The 24,753-nt window shown below is 27.8% G+C and overlaps 1 protein-coding gene across 1 annotated transcript in view; it reads right to left on the bottom strand.

The window, feature by feature from the left end:
* The window catches only part of fw (CUB and Sushi multiple domains furrowed), a 109,064-nt gene extending 84,696 nt beyond the window's left edge, over positions 1-24,368 (bottom strand). The window contains exon 1 of the mRNA XM_016054457.4: positions 23,916-24,368. Coding sequence (XP_015909943.3) covers positions 23,916-23,982 — 67 coding nt within the window. The 5' untranslated portion in view covers positions 23,983-24,368. The remainder of the gene's footprint in view (positions 1-23,915) is intronic.
* Positions 24,369-24,753: the final 385 nt, after the last annotated feature.

The following is a 24,753-nucleotide window of genomic DNA, read 5'->3' on the forward strand; positions in this document are numbered from 1 at the left end:
TAGAGTCACTCAGTGATTTTACAGTAACTATTACTACAAAAATTGTGACTGATATATAAAAGGTTTGTTCCATAACATGTTCCGGTAAAATTATATTTAACTGTAAAAAGTACAGATCACTTATCACACATTTACGATGAATCCTTTATCAACTCAAATTTAAGTGGGTATTTGATAAAAAACTGAATTCTTATTTTAATTAGGAATAAAAATTTAATATTTTTATTAAAAATATTTAATTATTTTAATGATCAGAACGTTAGCATTTATAAACCATACATTATTTTTTAAATTTCTTATTACAATAATGTGTAAGAGTTCAAACACCGTTAAACAAACAGAAAAGCAATTAAGAAATTTAATCCAAACTAATTTATCTTAATTACCCTTAATTAAACTTAAAATGAAGAACAATAGAATACTTTTTTACTCTTCCCTGTTTCTTGAAAAAATAAATAGAAAACCATGGTCTAATAATTTTAAGTTTTTTGTAAGTTTTCAAAATATTTTTTGTATATTGAAATAAATGATTTTAACAATTTTATTAATTTGACATAATGAAGATAAATAAGGACACTAAATAATAGATTTAAATATGACATTTTAAGTTCCATGTAAATTTTATTTTTTCATATCTTTAGATCAAAGGACAATAATTAAACTGTGTAGATAAACATTCAATAATCTGAATAAAAAATAGAAAAATTTTACATTCATCAATGTTCTAAAATGACATATTTAACTGTCAATTTTGTCAACATTCAACATTTGTTTAGCTAACATAGCACGTTAATCAGCCGAAATATAAGATATATTTGCTTTAAAAAAATTGCACAGAATTTAATTGTTTAACGAATTGGATATATATTGGTATCTGAATTTGGACACTCAATAATTCTTTTAAATTATATGACATTACGACGTTTAAAGTTCGATATAAATTTAAATTATTTTTAAATTTTTAGAATAAAAGGGCAATAATTAAACAGTGTAGATAACCATCGAATAATATGAATAAAAAATAGAAAAAGTTTACTTTCATCAATGCTTTAGAATGTCACACTAACAGTCAATTTCGTCATTATTATAAATATGGACACTTAAAGTTCGAATATAGGACATTTAAAGTTCGGAGGACAATTAAATAAAATGTAGGACAATGGGACAATTAAAAATATAGGACAATTAAAAAAATGTATATCCTTAGAATGAAATGGCAATCATTAAACTGTGTGCATAATCATTAAAAAATATGGATAAAAAAGAGAAAATTTTACATTCATCTATGTTCTAGAATGTCAGTCAATTTAGTCAATATTCAATTATTCTTTAGCTAATATAGCACATTAGGAATCAGCCAAAGTATAAGAGATGAAAAAAATTACACTGAATGTCAACAAAAATTAAACAGAAAAAATAATTTTAGGTATTTACATAAAACAACTTCAAATGGAAAGCTTGATTTATACTGAAAAGTCAAAATATTTGAGAGACAGTGTAGTTGAATTTCTGAGCTTTTTCTTCTAGGAAGCTGTTTATTGAAATAATTCAAAGGAAATTGCTAAAAGCTTTCATTAAAATACTTCATCATTTCCTTTGAAATATTTAAAAATATCGTCAAAGTTTTAACATTAAACTTCAAAAACAAAGAACAAAGCATCATTAAGGATAAACAAAAGATATCCAATCAAAGAAACTACACATATTTCAAAACACGTAAACAAACACTTTATTTCCAAATTCTTGCGTATTTCTCGAACTTTTTTTCTAGCAACAATAAAATAAAAGGCAAAAAAGTTTTTTCCCATACAGTAGCGCGAATTTTTGGTCTTACCTCGACGCGCCTGAAAATGATCTCTTCCGTTTGCGAAGATATGAGATATTAATGTCTTCTCTATACATGGAGTACCATCTAACCTTACATTACCATGGGAACAAAAGTTAGCGACCCATGACTAAAATGGCCGTTAATGTATCTTAATGTATCATGATGACCCTTTTTTAAGCATCTACTGGTGCTTTCGGAACTGAAGGGGTCGAGGTTAAATGCTCCATGATCGAACAAAGCACAAAGCAAGGTGATTCTTACAACATTGTGGACGAATACTAAGTCAAACAACGTATATTTCGAAATACTTTTGGAAATTGAGGTATTTTAAGGAAAAAATGAATTGAAATTTTTTTGAGACGTGAAGTTTGAAATGGTTTGCAAAAAAAATTCTCAATAATACACTTCTTGAGAGTCGTATAAGAACATAGATAATTATTTTAACAAAGAGTGAGAGAACAGAGAACGAACAATTTTGCTTTATAATGATAAAATATTAATTTGTTTTGAAAATGAACTAAGCTTTTGAAAAATATACAATTCAAACACAACCGCTTATCCAATTTTAAATTTTTATTTAACCTAAAAAAACGAAAACATATTTTGGTTGACAAATTATTTTGCACCATTGTTTTTTAAGTTATACTAAAATTCAAAGCAACTTAATCTATCTTTTAAGCAAGTATGAAAATAAAAATTACCTTTAACGAATTAAATTAAACGAATTGTATTCTATTAAAAAAAATTAAAGTAATTCTAAAATTGTTAATCATTAAATTTTAATTGAGTAATTTAACATATTATAATTGTCGAGAGCATTTTAGCAACGTAAAATGTTCTCAACATTTGGAATTCGCACATTTTTGAATATTAAGCATCATTTTCTTTTCAGAGCATTCAGTTTTAGAAAATCGGTCATTTTATTTTTACATACGTGCGTCGTATTTACATGTAAAAGCAGTGCCCTTAAGTTAAAAGCATATAGAACAGATAATACATAACAGAATAATACATTGCTTTTTGTATGAACGCACTCTCATGCATTTTTCTATTGCAATTATAACTATTGATTCTTTAAGTGATAAACTCAGACTTTTTTAAAGATAAATTTTATTTTATTGACAAAAGAGTATGCGTGATAAAAACCATTCTTTGAACATCTGAAAATATATTAATTACATACATGCTGTTAAAACATTTAGCAGTTTGAATAAAAATTTAAATAATTATCTTGCTATCTTGCACACAAGCATGAAAACGGTATTTTGAGAAAACTCCTCTTAAAGTTAGTGAGAATGCAAAATATGGTGAATATTTATTTTATAAATAAAACAAGACTAAATTCTACAGCGTGTCCAAATACGCAAAAGAAAAATTGCTTAAATTGCCTTAAATTTTTAAACTAAAATTTAAAAACTGTTTTAGTTAATATTTTATAAATTTGCAGCTTACACATAATGACTTGCCAGTCTCAAATGTTTGACACACATACCGGATCAAAGATTTCTTTTGATCGGCCCACAAAACATTCGAAATGTATCGTAAACTTAAAAATACATAATATACATAATACAAAGTAAACAATGTATGAAAATATTGAAAAACAAACCTCTTGAAAACAGTGAAAATTTTAACAGAGGAAGAAAATAGATAAAAAAATAAACAATTAAACTTTTTAAAAAATATAGATGATTTTAAAAAATTTAATAAATTTTGAAATATAGTTATGGCCAAATGATAAATGAATTTCATTTGCTTTATTAACAAAAGCACCAATTTCTTGGCTGAAAGCACCAAATTCATGATTGCGAAGAGTCCCATGGAAGAAAAAATTGCCCTACGTTATTGAAGAAAGAGTAATTTTCCAGAAATTTATTGAAACATCCTTTTCACACTTTGATGGCAGAAAATTCTTATCCAGCATATTTAATATAAATCTGTAATTAGTTTATTTTGATAGTAGACAATCTGTATTCAATATATTTATATCCTAATATTTAATAATTAAAAACAATTATTTAGAATGATTAAAAAGTTTTATTTGTATCAACAGTTAACTAATGAAGCGAATGCAAATTATCACTTTTTCAGGGACAAATGCTTAATAGAATTATTAAAAGAAGGCGTAACAAGGACACAGCATATCGCCGACATCATCTATAACATCTGTTTTAACTTTCAAACAGTAATAAAATATTAAATATATTTAATTATTCTCAATTAAATTGTGAGTTCAATGGATTAGATAATAGTATTTGAATACACACACATTGACTTATTATCTACACAGCAAAAAATTACGGTTCAAATTACAGTATTAAGTATAGGCATTTTGGGTGCACCATCCGTAAAATCCATTTTTACTGTACAATATTATACCGTAATTTTGAATGATTCAGTGATCTTATGTTAATTATTACTGTAGTTTTTAGTTCCGTAATATGTTCCAGTAAATAAGGATTTTACGATAAAAAGTAACAACACCCTGAGTATCTTTGCTTTTTACCGTAATTTCATTCGGGATTGCTTACAGTGTAGAAGAATAATATTCGTTCCAAATTTCCAGATGATAATTCAAATAAAAAGTTTATGACCTTCTAAATATAAAAAGTTCTGGACAAAAATGTAAACACAGAATTATGATTTTTCAAAAACCATTAAATTTACTAACTATTAAAATATAATTTAATTTGTAAAATTAACTGATCTAAAACAATTTTTTATCTTCTGAAAAAACATGCTTTATTCCACAATTCTAAAAAAAAGTTTTGAAAAATGATACATTTCAAAAATATAGTAAGGAATTATAATTATTCAAAAACTATTAAATGTTACCTAACTAAAGATATATTTATTATTACCTATCCATATTATAAATCATAAGTTCGTGAATTTTACTTAGTGTTTAAATAGGGGAAAAGCTTGTACTAGTTATAACTTAAAATTGTTGGATATAATAAAAAGGCAAGCAATATTTGTACGTCATTTGAAGAAAGAAGTTGTCACATATTTGAAAATGCATAAAAAAGTTGCTTAAATTTTAAATTTTTTAGCACCTATATTCATAAAACTAAATGTAAAACAAATTACCATAAAGTTCGTTTGTCTAAAACATTTTTTTAATATTTTTTAAAAAACCTTAAAATATTACTGTTAAAAAGATCATTGCTTAATATGTGAGTTGGAATATTTATAAAAATATTTTGATGAGACCTATTCGGACTACCTATTTAAGAAGGTACACAAAATGGCGACTTCGAATATAATTGTTCAAGCATCGCTGATTTTTAAGCTTGTCCTACTCCACCTATCATTTAAACTTCTTTTTTTTCTCAAACTTTTTAAACTTTTGCTTATAATCCCGGTGCCCTGATAATATGTAAGTTAAAAACAGTCTTAATTACAGCCCTTTCTGCCTAGTAGTATCGTTCTGTTCCGAAAAAAAGGTTAACTGTTTTAAGTCGAGTTCTTTTAACATCGCCAAGCAAACCGTGACCGCCAAACTGTTACTACATCCGATCGTTGGCAATTACTTCCCCAATTAATATCAAGTTCTTTGTTTATTTCTTGGCTATACGCTCCAGAGAATTTTAAAAGTTTTTTGTTTCAAGAAAAAAAGAGTATGTATTCGCCAAATCTGTAATAAAGTTATGATGAAAAAGCCTAACCCCAATTAGTTTTGATAGCGTGATTGGCAACAACTGAAGGCGCACTTTCGACATCAACAGAAAACTCGATTTGTTTACATACAAACAATTACGTTTTTAGTTACAGAAAAATTATGCTCGTATTATTGAACGGGCGTGATAAAAATAAATAAAAAGAATAAATTTTAAGAAAAACAAATTTTTTTTTTGATTTTTTTGATTTTCTTTAAATATTTCTTGCCATAATCCACTGCATATAACAAGCGTTTATTAACTTCGTCTTACTAACATCTGAATTGAATACATTTCAAAAGAGTATAAATAGTGAAATTAATAAATTGCCTGAACCCGAAACTTTGTAATTTAAAGTTAAGAGCTGTTGATAAAGATTTTTATCTTATTTTTTCTCCACATTTTATATTATTTTTAAAATTGAATGTTTCGTTATATATTCAAACATACAAAACATACAGTTGGTTTTTTTTAAACAAATGTATTGAAAATTTTGAAGAAATTACAATTTTGTAAACTTATTCGATATTTAAAATTTAAAAAAAAAATAACACATTTTTTTGTTTTAAATATTTATGCGTATATTTATGCGTATATTATGCGTATATTTATGCGTATAGAAAAAATAGTCACCTATATTTTAAAATAGCCTATATTTTTTTTCTGATTTGAACACGCTACAACAGATATTTTTTGACAACTTATTATTAAAAAGAATTTTTCTCGCATCAGAATCACTATTCCTGTAATATAATTAAACATTATCAATATTTTTATTAATTGCAACGTATATTGATGATATATATACTATTTCCTAATTTTAACGAGTCATTTTTTTAAACATTTTAAAAAATAAACTTTTAAAGAATCTTTAAAAAGATTTCTAGTATTGATATTTTGATCTAACATTTTAAAATCATTAGAGTCATCAATTTTCTTTAGCAAAATATATGACACTCTAATTAAATTGTAAAAGAATATTTTAAATAACATTGAAACATTTTGAGTGAATAAGAATATATTTAAGAAATAACAAAGAGTAAAAAAAAAGAAATTTTATATAGAGCAATCTGTTTAATCGACTGTGTTCATATTTTAAAGCCGACAAAGGAAAGTCAGCAAGAAAATAAAACTGTTTTAAGGAAACATCGTGACAATCGTACCAAAATTACATCCCACTTTCACTGAAAGAGAAAAAACAAAAGAAAACCAACAGAAATGCTTGATAAAACAAAAAAATTTCAAAATTGTTCTTTCTTTCCGAAGACTGAAAATGGTCAAGCCAAGCCTGAAATCAGGCTTTGATATGATCGGGCGTGGTTGTTCCACACCTACCCGCACAAAAACCACTCAACTTCACTCCACATCGCTAGAAGGTCGTTGTCCATCAGCTTCCTACAAAGGTGCGTGTATTAGCTTCTAACACTTCAAATATCCCTTAAAGAAGCAGAGAAAATCCACTACAAAATGACATATGTCCTACTTTAGTTCCCCTCCTTTGTTTTTAGAACATTTTTCTTTTACTTCTTCTCTTCACTTCCTCTACTACGATTAAGCATAGAATTTATCGTCTGCGCAGTCAATTTAATTATTAGCCCACATTTTACAATAGAACACAATTAAGCATTATCTCCGTGCTTCAAATGCTACATCTATTTGTTCTAAGATTTTTTCCGATTGAGATTATCAACTGATTGTCGTATTTGAGTTAGTCATTACGCATTCTTGTTCTAAGGAAAATAGTTAAGAAAGTTAGATTGGAATTCATTTGCTCCTTGATGGTTGACCAGTCTTTTGGGCGAGTCATGTGACTCAAGAATTATGAGGAACCTATTTGATTTGGAAGATTATAATCTGTGGTTATGAATTGTGCCATAACATTCAAGTTTTATTTCTCTCTTTTTCTGTTATGCTCACACTCACGTATTTAGAATTCAGTTATACGCAGGTAAAAATATTGAACTGCTTTGAAACACAATAACATGCAAATTTGCTGCAATCTTAATGAAGTACCAAGTTGTATAAAATTATCTTGTGAATAAAACTATTTTTAAACTTGATTATGAGGGAATTAAACTTAAACATGGTCCAATTTAACACCTTTTTAAAATAACATCCCATTTCACGCCTTTTCTAAGACATATTTATGAGTTTTAGGCTAACAAAAACATTTGAAAAGCTTTATACCTACTAATTTTGATAAATTAGTAGGTATAAAGCTTTTCAAATGTTTTTGTCCACTTTAAAAAAGAACAAAAAATTTGAATTTAAATTTCCGCCTGAGCAAATAGGAAAGATTATTCCATTTTAAAGGTTTTTAATAATGGCATTTAAAATTTAAGAAAAACACAACATGTAAATATTTTGAAACAAATTAATTAAAAACTAATGATTTTAAATGACTTAAATATCGAAAAAGTAATTAATATAACAATGAAACGAATTATTAATAACACAAATCGAAATTAAGTAGCATTGAAAAGTGATTGCGAATAATTGCGAATACAATAATGCTTATATACATGCTAGACACGTGTTTATAAATAAATCATAATTTTACAAAATGTTATTTCCCATTCGTACCCATGGAATACCCATTCGAAATGGTTTAATGACTAAATATAATTTTAAGAAACTACAGCTCAATCATTTTTAAAACTATTTGAATAATTTTAAACATTAAATTTAAGTCAATAAATTATCAAACGTTTTAGTTAAAATAAAAGAATAAAGCTATACAATTAAAATTTCCTACTCATCGATATAGTCTTCAGCCCTTTATGAATAGTTTTTTTTTCTCTAGGTTGACTTTTAAATTGAATTCGATTCTTCGTTCTGATAATAAACTGTTTTCCTTTTTCTTCTTCCAAGTAAGACGTCGAAAGAATTAGTTTTTTTTTCTTCTCCATTCATAGCAGATGAAAATCAAAAGTATCAATGCACAAGAAAACGCTCAAAGCTAACGTATCTCAATCATAAATAAAACTGTTCTTAAGGATAGCCAACAAAATCGAAGTTAAGTTTTTAACCCAAAAAAAATCGTTTGCTATTTTACAATTTTAAAAATATGGATTGCTGAGAGAAATAACTTCGTCTGAAATCGTACAAAAGGAATCTGTCAGAATTATAAAATCATTTGCAATAAACAGTTTGATCTCCTCATATGTTATATCATTCAAAAAATAATTTTACAGAAATTTCATATCGTGTAAAAATTAAAAACTTTTTTAATGAATTCAAATAAAATAATTTATATCACGAAAGCAAAAAAATTTTGAACCAACCTTCTTTCAATAATTTAAATATGGATCAAAATGCTGGCAAATAGAGCAATTCAAAAAAAGAAACAACAAAAAAGGACTATTCAAAAACAGAAATCTAATAAAATACACTATTATTTTTTATACTTGAAAATTTGTCAAATTTATGTAAATTGCAATTATTTACGCTAATGTTAAAAACAAATGTTGAATTTTTATAAAAATTTTGGAACATCACGAGCAGAACGTTGTCTTTAATATCAAAAGAATAACATCGTGGGTTGGAAAGGCCATATTTCGTAGGTCATCAGAATAATTGCAGGAGCCTACTCAACCGATGATCCATGGCAGGTGAAACATTCTTTGGCACAGAACATCCCATGGGAGTGCCATCTGCATATAGTTCTTTCATCTTTGATTGCAGTTGCCCATATCCTGCGTGTATCACGATTCGCGAGATGATGTATCAGCACTCTGTTGCCTAGCCACGACTTCATACAAAAAGGATCTAACAATTATTCTTCAAGATTTGGTAGGGCATTATTTAGAGCTTTTTTGGAGTTATTATCAAAAAATTTTTAATGTTATATGAGTGCAACAGCATAAGAAATAAAAGAGTTAGAAGAAATCTTCGAAGTTGAATGTCTGGATAGAGCATGTGGTATAAATATGCATGCGACATCGCAATGAGTCAAATGAGAATCACAATCTGTGTTATTTTATTTTACAACCGTAGTTTTACAACCAATTTTGAGTTTACGACTACTAATGCTCAACGCTGGAAGCCTTGTAATTTTGAACTCAATCCAGAAGACAAGGGAACTCCTGGATAAGGTAATGGAGGAAAATTGCTTTCGTGGAGAATTTTATGATAAAACTAACCTGTATTTACGTTACATGGAGATTAAAACGTTCCACGATTAGCCTGACGACAAGGGAACTCTAACTCATTATCGTCTACCACTGAGGGTAATTTATGTCAGCACTGTGGTCGGTGCGAGCCTGGTGTAGTACTCGTATCAACCAGCTATTGCTGGAGTCCAACCCAGGACATTGGAAGGCGAGTGCTCTGTCCCCTGAGCCATCAAGGCTCAAGCTCTATGTTTTGCTGAACTTTACCTGATAGAGTTCTCCCTCAAAAAATTGCAATTTTAAGCTAATTTTTATAAAACCATGTTTATTAACTGCAGCCGATGATTTTCATCTTATTTTATTCAAGCTTTCTGTAGTTACAAATGCAAAACAGCTTTGAATCATACGGATATCATTAATTATTTTATATACAAATGCATGAAGATATTTCGTTTCAAAATTGCGTAATTCTGATTTAATATTCTGATTCTAAATTAATTACTATGCAGGAAAACAAAAAAAAAATAAACTAAGTTTAAATATATTACAAAAAATATCGCAATCAATGGTTGCGTATTACTCAATTCCATAATGCAATTCAAATTTCGATAAGTGAAAAAAAATAACTGAAGTTCATGCTTTTTCGAAGCTTTCATAGTGTTAACTGAAAAAAATACAACTTGAAAGTTCTTTTTATCTAGATTTTAAATTTTTTGCATTTTATTGGACTAAAAATATTTCTGGGATCTGTAATTTTACCCCTTTCAAGTATTTAATTTTTATTTATTCAATATGTTTGATTCTAAGCCACTCCTTGAAGCCACAAATTTATTGAACAATGTACGTTGTTGCTTGAACATTTTCTTTGTAATAGCTGACTGTAAAACTAAACCAATATGTGCAATTTTTCTGCCTTTTTTCAAACAGTTTCAAATTTCTACCCAAAATACTGATAAATTTTTTTAGGGGAGAAAAAAGATTATTTTATTTATTAATATTATTTTTTTCGACCAAAACCTATAAAACAGAATTATTTTTCTTAACTTATTTAAAGAAATAAAAAAAAGTAAAAAGATTTAAATTCAATAAGTTTGTTTTCGGAATAATTTCTAGGAATTTAAGCTAAATGCACTTAATTAATAAAAATTTTAATTAATTTTTATCTTTTTAACACATGGTCTAAGAAAGTTAGACTAAAAAATCAACCTAATTATAATTCTTAGTCAAAAAATGCGAATTTATTTCGTTTCCGCTGTGATTATTCGAAATTCCTAATTAAATAAAGTTAATGATTATAAATTTTTGCATTTAAAAAATATTCACTCCTATTTTGTCGTATAAAATAAATATCAGAAAAAATAATTTTTTAACAAAAACTCAAAAGCAAATGTGATTTCTTAAAACAAATGAATTCCCAGTTTCACTCCAATTCAAAATTGAAAGCTAAGTAACAAAGCGTTAAAAAAAAATCAGAATATGAAAAAGCTCAGAATAAAGAAATTCAGAAGGTTTCAAAAAAAATTAAGATGGATTCGTTTGTTAGAAAAGGAATGAGTCAAGGAAAAATCGGAAGCCATTCTTTTATAACATAAAAGTAATAAAAACTAACGAATAAATGATTTAACTGGACGACGTCGAGGAAATTGACGCATGAATAATTTGGAAACGGAAATATAACAAAAGAGTCCATCAATAAATTATACTTACTATATATCTATTATCAAAATGTTTCCCTTTTCAATCATAGACATATTTTTATTTAAATTTAGTTATTCAGTTTATAACATTTCCTTTTGTGCTATTTTGAAAGTGTTACATTTATATCATTTTAAAACAATTTTTGTTTGAGTGTATTTAACTAATTACACTCAATTAATAAATTTTTAATGTATAATGATATCACTTAATAATTGATTTTGAAGTTCAGTTCCTAATTTTTTATGAGCATTTTAAGTAACTGAACTATGCAAATCAACGTACAGTTCAAAATTTTTTTTTAAAAAAAAAAGCTTAACAACTTCATTACACAATTTTAAATGACAAAATGCAAAATTTGAGCAAAATCGGTTAATTACTTTTGATTAATAAAATTTCAAAAAAGGCGTATTTTTAAATTTTCATTTCCCAAGAACTACTTGATCGAAACTGGTCAAATTTTGGTAATTTTCAATTGAATATACATAGATAAATATACATAGATAGTCCGTTTTTTTAACATAATATGTTTTGTCCGTTACTAAAAAAAATTATAAAAATAGTAAACAATTATAAAAAAAATATTTTTGAATAACTAATTGCTTCCAGGATAAACAATTTGTATAATTGTGTACAAACATTATTTATTTCTTTAAAATATTTTAAGAAGTATGATGAATTACACAAAAAGTGGAATTAAAATGAAAGTACCTAGATATTCCTTCATTTTTCTGCACAAACTGTATGAACCCTATTTTCCAGTTTAAGGCTACCACGCATGAAAGTCAAAAAAACTATAGCAGTAGAGAGCTGCTTAGTTTAACTATAACTATAAAAAAAAACTATAGCAGTAGGGAGCTGCTTTGTTAGCAGTAGTTACTTATTCAAAGAAAGCTCGTTCTTATGCCTTATATTGTAACTTCGATTGCCTGCACAATTTAAATAACATATTTAAAGTTTACCCTTTAAACCATTAAGATTGCATACTAGTTCAAGAAAATCTGATCATTAAATTGAAAGACAGACTTTAAAATTTAATTTGATAATCAATAAGTAATTCTTAAGAGCAATCGAGTTAAGACTAAAAGTTTTATGTAGTATTATAGTTTATTTTATTTTATAACCCTCGTTAAAAAGCCGACCCAATTTTGTTTGGGTTTAGGACTCTGAATGTTCAACTCTATAGCCTTGAAATTTTGAACCCAATAAGGAAGACAAGAGAACTCTTGGATCAAGTAATGGAAGAAATTTTGCCTTCGTGGTGTACTTTTTGATGGAACTAACCCACATTTGCGTTACATAGAGAGAAAAAGCACGAAAATCTCCCATCATGAGCCTGAAGGCAAGGAAAATTTAGCCAATAGATCCATCTACCACTGAGGAAGTTTTACATCAGCACTGTGGTCGGTGCATGCCGGGGGAGGAAATCGTATCGACCAGCCATCTCTGGGATTCAAACCCGGTTCACCGCATTAGAAAACAAAAGCTCTATCGGTAGAATCATTGGCAAAAGAACATTTACATTGCTTAAGCCTAAATTTTATATTATTAAATGGTTCGATTTTAATACCATACACAAACATAATTCCCTTGTATATTCATTCTATGATGATATTAAAAAAAAATAAGAAGAAGAAATGCTTAGTTCTATTAAACCCAAAAAACCTCTCCAGTACCTGCCCCGAATTCTAGAGTTACTTTATTTACACGAAATATGCCATATTAGTTTCCTGTTTTATGTAATTTCAAATTACATGAGTACAAATCTTTTAATCCAAAGAATGTCTGTATATAATGCTTTTTCAAAAAAAAAATGAAATTTGTGATAAAGATGAAGGAATAAAAGACAAACAAATCATTTTAAGAAATACTACCTTTCTTAAAAAATTATATTTCTCTTTATTTCAAACATCGTTTTTTAGAATAATTAAGACACATGAATACACTTCACATTTGTTTCGCAAATTATTTTCAATTTTGTAATTATCTTCAAGGCTTAAAATTAATTCAAAATTTAAAAGTCTTTAAGCCAATTTTATTACCTTTAAATTTAAAATATTATCATTTAACTGTATCTACTATACGGATCAAATCTAAGGCTACTGCGTCTCTTTTGTCACGTCCTGTGTAAATATTCTGACATTCATCCTCATTTCGAGGAGGAATGTAGTTTACGGATGACCCCTTATTTTAAAACAAATAATAGGTAAATAAATATTTACTTTATCGAGCGAATGCTTGAAATTCTTTTTTAAAAAATACATAAAAAATCGAATTATCATGTATCAAAAATACTATTTTGCCATCAGAAAATGATGATCTACGACGTCCGTTACTCCACATACATTTTAAATAGCAGAAATACTTCTCCACAGTTTAAAATTATAATGCCTTTAAAAGCCTTCATATCGTAATCGCAGAGAGTAAAAGGCTACTTTAGAATTACGTCACGCTTAAAAACCAAGAAAACGCAATTTAATTGGACACAAAGGCCAAAAAAAATAAGTCTGTTGAATGTTCCGTAACGCTACGCTGAATTTTGACTATTCGAATCAGTTGCTGTTTTATTCTGAAAGGAATTGTTCGAGAACCACCATAGTTCTAAGCCTTTTCTTCTTTCAGGAAGAAGGTGTTCCGTGAATCTGACAACGCCTTGTCTAATCTTAGGTGTGAGACTCACATCATACCTCACGTAATATTTTGAATCTTGTATTTTTTTAACAGTTATGAAAGCATCAAAAATCGATACAATGGGTTATTACATTCGATAATATAATTCATTGAAAAAGTTGTTCCATGAATCTGTCAACGCCTTGTCTAATCTTAGGTCTATGTCTCCCATCATACCTTACGTACTGTTTTGAATCTTGTATTTTTTTAACAGTTATAAAAGTGTTAATAATCACTACAATGGATCTTTACATTCGGTAATATAATTCATCCAAAAAAATTTCTGTCAATCTGTAAAAGCTTTGTCTAATCTTAGGTGTGAGACTCACATCATATCTCGCGTAATGTTTTGAATCTTGCATTTTTAACAGTTATGAAAGTAATATAATTCAAAGGAAAAAGTATTCTATGAATTTGTCAAAGTTTTGTCTAATCGATCTGTCTAAAGTGTTACTCATATCATACCTCACGTAATGTTTTGAATCGTGTATACTTTTAACAGTTATAAAAATGCTAATAATCGTTACAATGGATCTTTACATTCGATAATGCAATTCATTGAAAAAGTGAAAAGATTTATAAAGTAGATCATCTTTTAATAATAATTTTACGATGTTGAAACTTTCTATTATAAAAGCTTTATTTTTAATTTCTTAATGAAGAGACAATTTCTTATTTTTGAAAACTAAAATAACTTTTTCCAAAAATAAATATTATTTCTTCATAAATGGATTTTGCCCGAAATAATCGTCAAATTAATAATTTCTCTCAATAGCTCCAAATGAAGTCAAGTACGTATAATATAGCTATTTTAAAGTTTGGAATTTATCAATTTCACTAAGTTTCATTATCTCATGGTAGTTTGTACCTAACTTTAATTATAAATAATTTCAGATTCCGATTATTCTAATTAAGTATTCATATCATACATTTTGAGAAATGAACTAATAAATTAAACAGATGCAGAGATTTAGAAGAATTATTTCTGTAACAGTTATAATTTTTCCTCCGTGTTCTTTAAAGTCGTTTGGTTGTTTTCAGGAGTTTTTTTTATTTTCTTTGTAACTTAGCAACGACTACCAGCAGCAAATCTAGTCTTAATAAAAAGAATACATGGAAAGTGGGACATTCTAGCAGTTAAAACTTTTCTTTTTATGTAAAAGCGAAATTTTATTTTTTAAAACTCTGCTGTGTCGAAAGGTTTTTGAAATTTCATCTCCCAAATTTTACGAATTCTTCACGATGCTTTCAAACATATAGATTTTATTAGTAAAATCATTTTAATGAAGAAAAAAATTGATATTAACGATTAAAACAAAGAATGTTAAACAAATGAAAATAAGTCATAGTCCAATTTTATTAATAAATTTAATAAACTAGATGTGATATACGTATTTGTATGGCGACAATATCAAGAGCTATTTTTTTACAAAATGTTTCGAAGTAGAATTTATCTGTAACGCATATAAAAAATCATGATTGAATACGAATTGCAATGAGATACTAATCTCACTAAAAATAATTTAACAGTGAGCATTGGGTTATAAAAAGTGAAAAAAAAAAACGCAAGAAGTAAAAAAGAAGTGTAGTGTAAATGTAACGAAACAATTAAACGCACGAAACTTTCCTCTAAGAAATCAACTAACTGTGAGATAATTGCTAAGCGAAAATGGTTCAAAATCAAAATAAAATAACATCTTGCAATTAAATTGAAGAAAATGCTTTCATTTGCTTCTATTTATAATTGTTTGCTAATTTATTCAGAAACTTTTCCCCGAGCAGTTTTCTGTTAATTAAACAATCATAGACATATTTTTTGTTTGTTTCTTGGCTTGATTACACTAAGGAAAAAAAAAAATTCTGTTACACGCGATTTTTTAACAGATCTTAGATACTTTTGAATCGCTGATTTCAAGTCTGTAATAGTTCCATCTTCTTAAAAAAGAAGGTTTTTAGTCCATTTTTAGTCGAAATGAACAAGTATAAAAATGTAATAAATAAACGGGGATCGCATAATTGTTGCAACAAACATCTAGGGCAGTTAGGGCGCATCATCAGAATTAAAATTCCATAGAAACCCATGCCTGGAAATGTCGTTGCACGCGGCTAAGGTCACTTTCCGATTATAATCTGTTCTAAAGGACGCGAAGGAACATGTCGACAAAAAATAGACTAAAAATGTCTCATAAAACAATCTGTATTGCTTTAGGATCAAAACTAATTTCAGACTTCACTCACACCAGCAATAAGCAATATCAAGTATTTGCATAATTGCGACAAAAAATTTGCCTCCATTGTTATTTTTTGTAATAGAAAGCGATATGAATTTCGAAAATGCTTCTTTAAATGAACAACTATATTGATCTGTTAGAGTAAAAAGGTCGCTAAAACAAATAGGCTTCAAATTTGAGAAAATTAAAAAGATAAATATTAGAATGACGAATGTTCAGTATCAACGAATATTAAACATTAACTACCATTAAATATAATTAATGCTTAAACAGTGGTCGGAAAAACTATATTTCCTTTGTAGTTGACTACAACTACTTTATTACAATTGTAGTTAACTACAAATATTTTTTTAAATTCAGCAAGTAAAAACTACCTTTGAAATATAGTTACTACTTCACAACTTTTAGAAGACATACATACTTTACTGGAGAGCATAACTCAAACCAATGTTCAAAATGTTTCTGAATAAAAAATTGGCTTAGTTAAGCGTGAAAAGTTAATAAGAAATGTTAATTCATCTTTACATGCGATAGTTTGTTATTCTAAAGCACTTTTTACGAATTTGTTCTTTTAACCTTCAAACTCTATGCTCTTCCTGACAGTAAATATTTAATTTAAAAATTATCAAGTATAATTATCAAGATTTTTTAGTGATTAATGCTCCTCTATATCCTACAAGAAATAAAATACAGTGCGCAAAATAAAAAAATAAAAATCGGAACATCCTGAATAACTTTATATCTGAAGATCGGATCTTCACGTTCTAGGATTCAATCTTAATGGTTCGATTTCCAATGATTCCTTTGTTTAGAAGATTTCTAATGATAATGAGCGAAATAACTTAACATGAAAGAAATAACTGCTGCCAACAAAAATGAAAAAACTTGCTGCTCTGGAGCATCAGACGCAGACCGTATTAAAGCTTTGCCACAGAGGCATTCTCGTGGAAGAACCTGAGAAGGATTTGCACCAATCAGATTGGAAAAACTTTTTGCGTTTGAACTTTGTTTCTTCATTAAACTTTAAAAGTGGTTGCCGGAAATCGCTCAACAGTTTTTAATCGCTCAACAGTGCTACACCACTTTAAGAAGAAGAAGTAGCCCTACACTACAAAATACGAAAAAAAAGCAGCAGCTACAGTAGTTTCGTCACTGTGCTTAAATATTAAAGAATATAAAATACTTAAATTGAGCATTATCATTTATGTAGTGCAGATACAAAAAGTTGAAACAAAGAGCTAATCTATAATATAAAAGGTATAATCGCAAACAAACCTATGAGAATTTTTGAAATAAAATAAGTTTAAGTTCAATAAATATAAGTCATAACTCATTATGTTATAAATAAGTAAATTAGACAAATTTATTAGTTTAAAAATGAAGAGAAATTTAAGTTTCATTTTTTAAGTAAAAAATCTCTTTTCCTTATTCCAAATACCCCTGTTTTCTTCAAGATAATAATATACACTTAATGGTCAAAAATAAAGTATACTATCATTGGTTTACATTTCCCCTATTGAAAAAAAGCTAAAATGAATTTCTCAATGATATCTAAGCATAGTTCTCAATAGCATTTTGTAATTAAAGCAAATTGTGAAACAAAAAATTGGGAAATGTTCTATAATAATTTTACACGTTACAACAATAAAGTAGCTTAAGCTGACAATGAATAAAATAATAATAATGTAATACAAATTAAACAATAAATAAAGAAAAACAAATTATGAATAAAATTAATGAATTAAAACACTATAAATAAAAAAATCAACGAATAATTATGGTTATTGTTGTCATTTTTATTTGTTAAAAATTAACTTGCATTAATTGCAAATATTTTGTACGCAAAATATTATTTTTTTCTTTTGCAATAAATTTATTAAACGCAAAAGAAATATTCAATCATAAACCTACTAATGGGAAGAAAAAAACACAGTATCACTTTTCTAATTAGTATCTTCGATAAAATTAATGCTTTGTGATATTCCTTGTGATGATTGCCTCTGTGGTCGAGAGTTAAAAGATCTATGTCCAATGATCGGAATTATCGGTGCGAAATCTTTGGAGTTATTCCTGAGAAATCAAATTTTAAATATCTGACTTTTTTTAAAAATTCGATTTCACAGAAGTATAAAGTACGTTTTGGGTCTGATTTCGTAACTGAAAATATCGTCTGCATTAATTAAATGGCATATTTGCGATCAGCCCCTCAAACTATTAAGAGTGAGTCTTAGAGCGTAAAGACCCGATCATTAGATCAAAAGTTATTCAAGGTGATCTGTTTTCTGTTTTCCACACTGTACTTTATTTCTTGGAAGATATAAAAGAGCATTTATCATTTAAATCACAAATATTTGATAATTTCCTAGCATGTCTTAAATCACTGTCGAAAAATGCATGAAGTTCAAAGAACAAATTCGTAAAAAATGCTTTAGAATAAAAAAACTATTTCAGGTAAACATGAATTAAAGCTTCTTAATATCTCCTCTTATTTAGCCAACCCAACTTTTTATTCAAACTCATTTTGAATAGTGGTGAAAATTAAGTTCTCCAGCGAAGTTTGTCTTCTAAAAGTAGCGAAGCAGTGACTACATTTCGAAAGTTGTTAGTAGTCCCTACATTAAAAAAAGTAGTTGTGTAGTTAACTACAATTGTAATAAAGTAGTTGTTAACTACAAAGAAAATGTAGTTTTTCCGACCACTGTATGAAGCATTTATAGTAAAGAGTTGGAGTTACATAGTACTATGTATCTTTTCACTTATAAAAGATAAAAGCAACTATCACTTATAAGCTGCCATCACTTGTAACGTCATTACAGTTGCATGAGCAATAATATTTCATTGTTTATTGTTCATCGAACATTAATATCACTTCTATAAATAAATTGCAGTTGTTATTATTGTTTTTCTTATTGTATGCAATTGGTGTTAAATAGCATAACAACAGATCCATCACTATTAAAACAATAGCTCTAAAAATCACATCTCGATTTCGAATAAAAGTTTGCATCCCTGAAACCAAAACCAGATCGTGGGAAAAAATTACATGATGTTGTCTCCTGTAGATTTTTGTAGATTCAAACAATTGAAAACAAATTCTGTTTTTTATTTCTTAAAATAGTCCTATTGTAAAACGTCTTTAACAAAAAATATTGTGCACAAACAATAACAGACACAGTTCGAATTTTAACAATCAAAGCAAAATTGGGACACAATTTTAAGTAGGTCTTTTAGTGTACTTCAACTAATTACGATTAAGTTAATTAAACTAATCTCAACACCTTATCTTATTATTAGAACAATATGAATCGAACGTTTGCATTGATTAACTTCTAAGCTTATTAGTTAATGGAATATAGACAATACTTTATTAAATATGTTATAATAAAAGATAAATTAAATACTTAAATTAGTAAGTCTTAAAATAGATTAATATATTAAATTTATAAGGTTACATGCAAATTTTAATTGAAAACAAAACATAATATGCATGAAATAAGTATGTAAAGTGAGACTTTGTATTCTTTAACAATAGAAAGACGGAGGAGACCTTTTTGACCTTCCACCCCCCCCCCCCCTTCTTTTTGTTGCTCTGTAATTCAAAAAATAACGTATTGAAAGGAAAGTATTGAGTATTTCTGACTTTTCATAATGTGATCGAATTTAAATGCTTAGTTAATGATTCATAAGCTAACCTCATAGAAACGTATGTATAGAACTTTATGCAGTACCTAGAATGAGGAGAGAGGCCAGATTGGCCCCTTAGTTATTTTGGTAGGTATCCCATAACCTCAGTTAGGTTTCAGAATAAAGTAGCCCTTGGTAGGTATAAAAAAAACAGTTCCATTTAAAAAACAAGAGTATTTTATTTATAACTATTATTTATAGAGAAAATAAAATAAATAAGGAAACCATCAGCTCACACGATTATATCCGAAAAAATAGGGCATTTTTTTCTAATTTCAATTTTTTTTAAATTTGTGATTATTTTTTAATAATTTTAAATTTTTAATAATTTTAAATTTTTAATAATTTAATCTTGATATATCTTTCCTTGTTTTCTCTCTATTTTTCTAACACATTAAGTAAAAAATATCAAACAAAAAAATGAAAATACAGATCAAAACACAAAACGAAATCTATAAAGCGAGTAGTGAATTCAAATGAACTGAAATGTACCAGAAACTTTCAAGAACGATTTAAAATATAGGAGTAATAAGTTTGCCAGATTACAAAACATAAATACAGAAGCGCAAATAGAGTTACGAGAATAAATAGAGGGATCTTTTATGTCGCGTTCCTAATGTAATACTGAAGCGAGTTTGGTTTGTTAATTACCTTGGATAGGCCAGAAAATGGATGTGCACAAGGTAATAATATTAAGCTATGTACTATATGCTACGAATTATACTACATTATAATATTGTACTTCGAATTTTTTATTGTATTTATGCAAATACTTGATTTAAAATCGACTTTTTTTTTTGCTCATAAAACTATAGATTTTTTTTAAGTGGCATTTTTAGTCTATTTTTGCTGAAATATACATGCAAGTTTAAAAACATTTTATGTAACAAGGAGTTGCTTAAATGTTGCGATAAACTTATAGCTGAGTTAGGGCACATCATCAGGATTAAAATTGTATATGAACCCATGCCCGAAAATATAGTCGTACGCAACTAGGGGCGCTTCACTTCTTTCGGCCAGTTCAGAAGTACACAAAGAAACAGTTCATAAAAAAGAAGCACCCCAAGCGTGTATGACAGCATTTCCGGACAGGTTTAATCCTGATGATATACCCTAACTGCCCTAGAAGTTTGTTACAACATTTATGCTAACCCTGTCACATAAACTTATACATTTTGACCACACAAAAAATTTATAAATGTCATTTTAAAAAAACTGTTACTTGAAGATAGAAACTGATTGCGGATTTGAAATCAGCAACGTGTTAATATCCAAGATCCCTTTTAAAAAAATGTTCCCTAGTGTCATTATCACGATTGTGATTATTATATTTATTACGTAATTTCGTGACAGCATCTTGATTAATTTCGAGCCTTATAAAGAAATCAGCTGATCTCACAAAACATAGTAAACACACTTTAATAGAGATCTTTTTATTTATATTTTACTTAATTGTTATTTTATACATTAGAGAAACAAATCTCGAAAATCTTTCACAAATAACCTGACTGTAATGAAAATTTAAACTGGAATTTCTGTACAAAAGAAACAAAAACAAAACAAAAAAAACACTTGTAGTTTACTGTCTCAGCTATACATAAACGAAGAACGCTGAATATTTTCCCCACTTAAATAACCAAAGTTTGCTTTCATTTTTTAAAAGTAGCAAATGCTTTCTCTCCTAAGTATCCTTGACTGATCACAATTTTAAGTTATCATAAAACAATTTTTACGCTTTCTAGTAAAACGGAAAATACTAAGGAATACAATTTATTTCAAAAACTATACGCAAGAGATTTTGAGCCCAATCCAGAAGACAAGGACAAGTATTCTCCTCCCTATGAGGTAAACCATGTTCAAATCCCCAGCGGTAACCGGTTGATACGAATTCTGCTCGTGGCTTGTACTGACCACAATGCTGGAGTAAAATATCTTCAGTCGTAGACGTATCATGAGTTAGAATTCTCTTGTTGTTTTTACATATTATTTTATGCTTTTTTTACATGAACTAAAATTGTATGTAAATATTAAAAGATTTCGGCGAATATTAAAACACACTTGCACACACATTTAATTTTTTTTCTTCCCTATTGCATGATCTTAAATGCTATTAAATTAATTTTATAACCATTTGAAAATAACTAAACTTGTTTTCCAATCGGTATGTTAATAAAAAATGGAAGAAACTTTTTTTTTAAATCTATGCAATTGCAGTACCCCTTTAACGTCAAACCACGATTTCAGTATAGTGGTAGGAGATTATTGCTTTTCTGCACAGAAAACCGGCTTTTTGCTATGTTATTCATTACAAAAAAGCACTGCTAGGAAAGAATATTTATTGTGTAAATTAACTGAAGTAGTTTGTCACATTGTTAATAATAAAAAACTAACATGAAAAAAGTCCATGAAATTCATCTTTTCAATTTCAATGAAATGTACTGATAAAACATTTATTATGTACTTTTTTTGTAATTAACTAGGAGCCTCCACCCGCTGCTCACTCCTCTCGCCAACCCCCGTAATTGCTTCTCAACAATTAGTGTTTATTTCTTATTTAAACGTAAATATTTCCCACAATTACTGTAGCTTTATATGTATATATATACAATTATTGTAGCTTTATGTGTATATATCCAATTATACACTTATTGTTGCGTTATGTGTATATATCCAATTATACAATTATTGTTTCTTTATGTGTATATATCCAATTATACAATTATTGTAGCTTTATGTGTATATATACAATTATTGTAACTTTATGATATAAATATATAAACAATTATAGATATACAATTATTGTAACTTTATGATATAAATATATAAACAATTATAGATATACAATTATTGTAACTATATGTAAGAGCATTTTGGTTAAAGTGTTAATCGTGACGATATAGCCGAACACTTAGATTTGAAAAATAATCATCTGTACTTAAAAAAAAAAAAAAATTTACCTCAGGAATGCAAATTGTGACTCAATAAGAAAATAAAATGTGAAGTAGTTTTCCTCGTTGAAGAGACTTTAAGCAATTTAAATCGAGTTTTGCTTTTATCGTTATTTAATAAGTTTTTATTTATTTATTTTTTTAATTTTTAAAAATCATACTGTGAATGTTAAGATTTATAGTTTATAAAATAAAAAATATATATCACGTGAGGGAGAAAATGAATTTCCTTCAAAAATGGGTAAATAGTCAATATTTTAAGGAAAGCAGCTCGAAAAACTCACTAAAAGCACTTAAATTTGGAATGACTTTCAAACAAATAAGAATTTCTGAAAGGAAAAATACTAAATGGTTCTACCAGCTTGTCAAATTTTAATCCTGTGGTCGCATTTCAGCGGACAGTAGATCGACCAACATGTTTTTTTTCCTACCACAAGTTTAACAATAACGATTCCCAAGCTATAGTCGAATCTGAAATTTTTTATTTTGTCTTACTCTCCCTATACGTTTTCTACACTCCTTCGCAATTTAAAGTTTCTAACTATTATAGATTTTGATCAACAAAGCAAAATGAAACGTAAAACAAAGTAAAGTGCAAAAAGTTTTTAAAATTTGCATTAACTTCCGAACAAATTGAAATTTCGAAAAAAAAATGTGTAAAGTTCATAAATAAATATGTCCTTTTCAGCATGCCGAATTTCAACTCTGTAGCTACATTTCTGCTGCTTATAGAGTGGCCAGTTTGATATTTTTTCCAAGAAGAGTAACAGTTATTAATTTTCGAAAATTTATCGAATGTCAAATATTTTTATTCCATTGTATTCCTTGTTCACACTTCTACACACCTCAGTAATTTTAAGCTTTTAAGTCTCATAGTTTTAGAGCAGCAAAACCAAATGTAACGTTAAGTTGAACACTCAAAATAACGGCGGCATCGGCGATCTTGTGACTTTTAATATAGAGAAATCATAAAACAATGCAATAAAAATTTGCAGAAACTATAACATACAACTTTTGTTCCAATTTATATTATGTTTACAAAAAGAAATCATATTAATTTTAAATAATTAAGTAATTTAATTTCTTACCTATTACTAGTTGACTAATTCCGAAGAAAGCTATTTTGACTAAGAATGTAATCCGAAAAGCAGCCATAATCACGTCCAAATGATTTTAAAATTCACATAGAGACATACTGGAGTTCTTTCAAAAAAATCAATTATAACTTTTTTTTTTCTCTACTTTCTTGCGAAAGTATGCTGGTCTGGTAAAGTCTTCGGCTAACTTTAACTTCCGCAAACAAACTTTCCACCTTCGTGATATCGATTAATCAATCAGTGAACTTAGAACATTAAAAAGGTAACTTCCTGAGAGACATTAAGGAAGATCCGAATGGCAACATACTGAGACAGTTCGATCTTCTCCGACTTTGAAGTCGAGCACTGCTGAGATGATGGTTCGTATATAAATAATGTGGGGTCGAGTTTTTGAATCGAGTGCGAAAGTTCTGAACTGAACAGGTATCCGAATGGTTCTGTGGTGTTTTTTCCTCGCATGGGGTTTTCGGATGGAAACTTAGAACCCGTGACGTAACGACCCGGTTGGAAAATCTTCGAGGCCAGTGGACAGGTTTCGGTGCGAGTTTTAGTTCTTTTTTATGCTTTTTGCTGCCTTTATTGTGTTTTAATAAAGACAAGTTTGCTCAGAAGTTTCTGAATTAATTTATACAACGGTTCTTTTTGGAGTGCGAGAGAAAGATTATTTTTTATATAGTTTTATTTTCATGATGTTAGAAAAACGTTCAAATGAACAGTAGAAAAAGTTTTAATGCATTAAAAATAATTTTTACATGCTATATAGAAGATCCCCTTTTTTTAAATTTATCTTTAATCATCTTTTATTTCTTCTTATCATTAATAACAGATT

This window comes from Parasteatoda tepidariorum, chromosome 1, assembly GCF_982258835.1.
Source record: "Parasteatoda tepidariorum strain Cologne lab strain chromosome 1, Ptep-v5.0, whole genome shotgun sequence".
Lineage (NCBI taxonomy): Eukaryota > Metazoa > Arthropoda > Arachnida > Araneae > Theridiidae > Parasteatoda > Parasteatoda tepidariorum.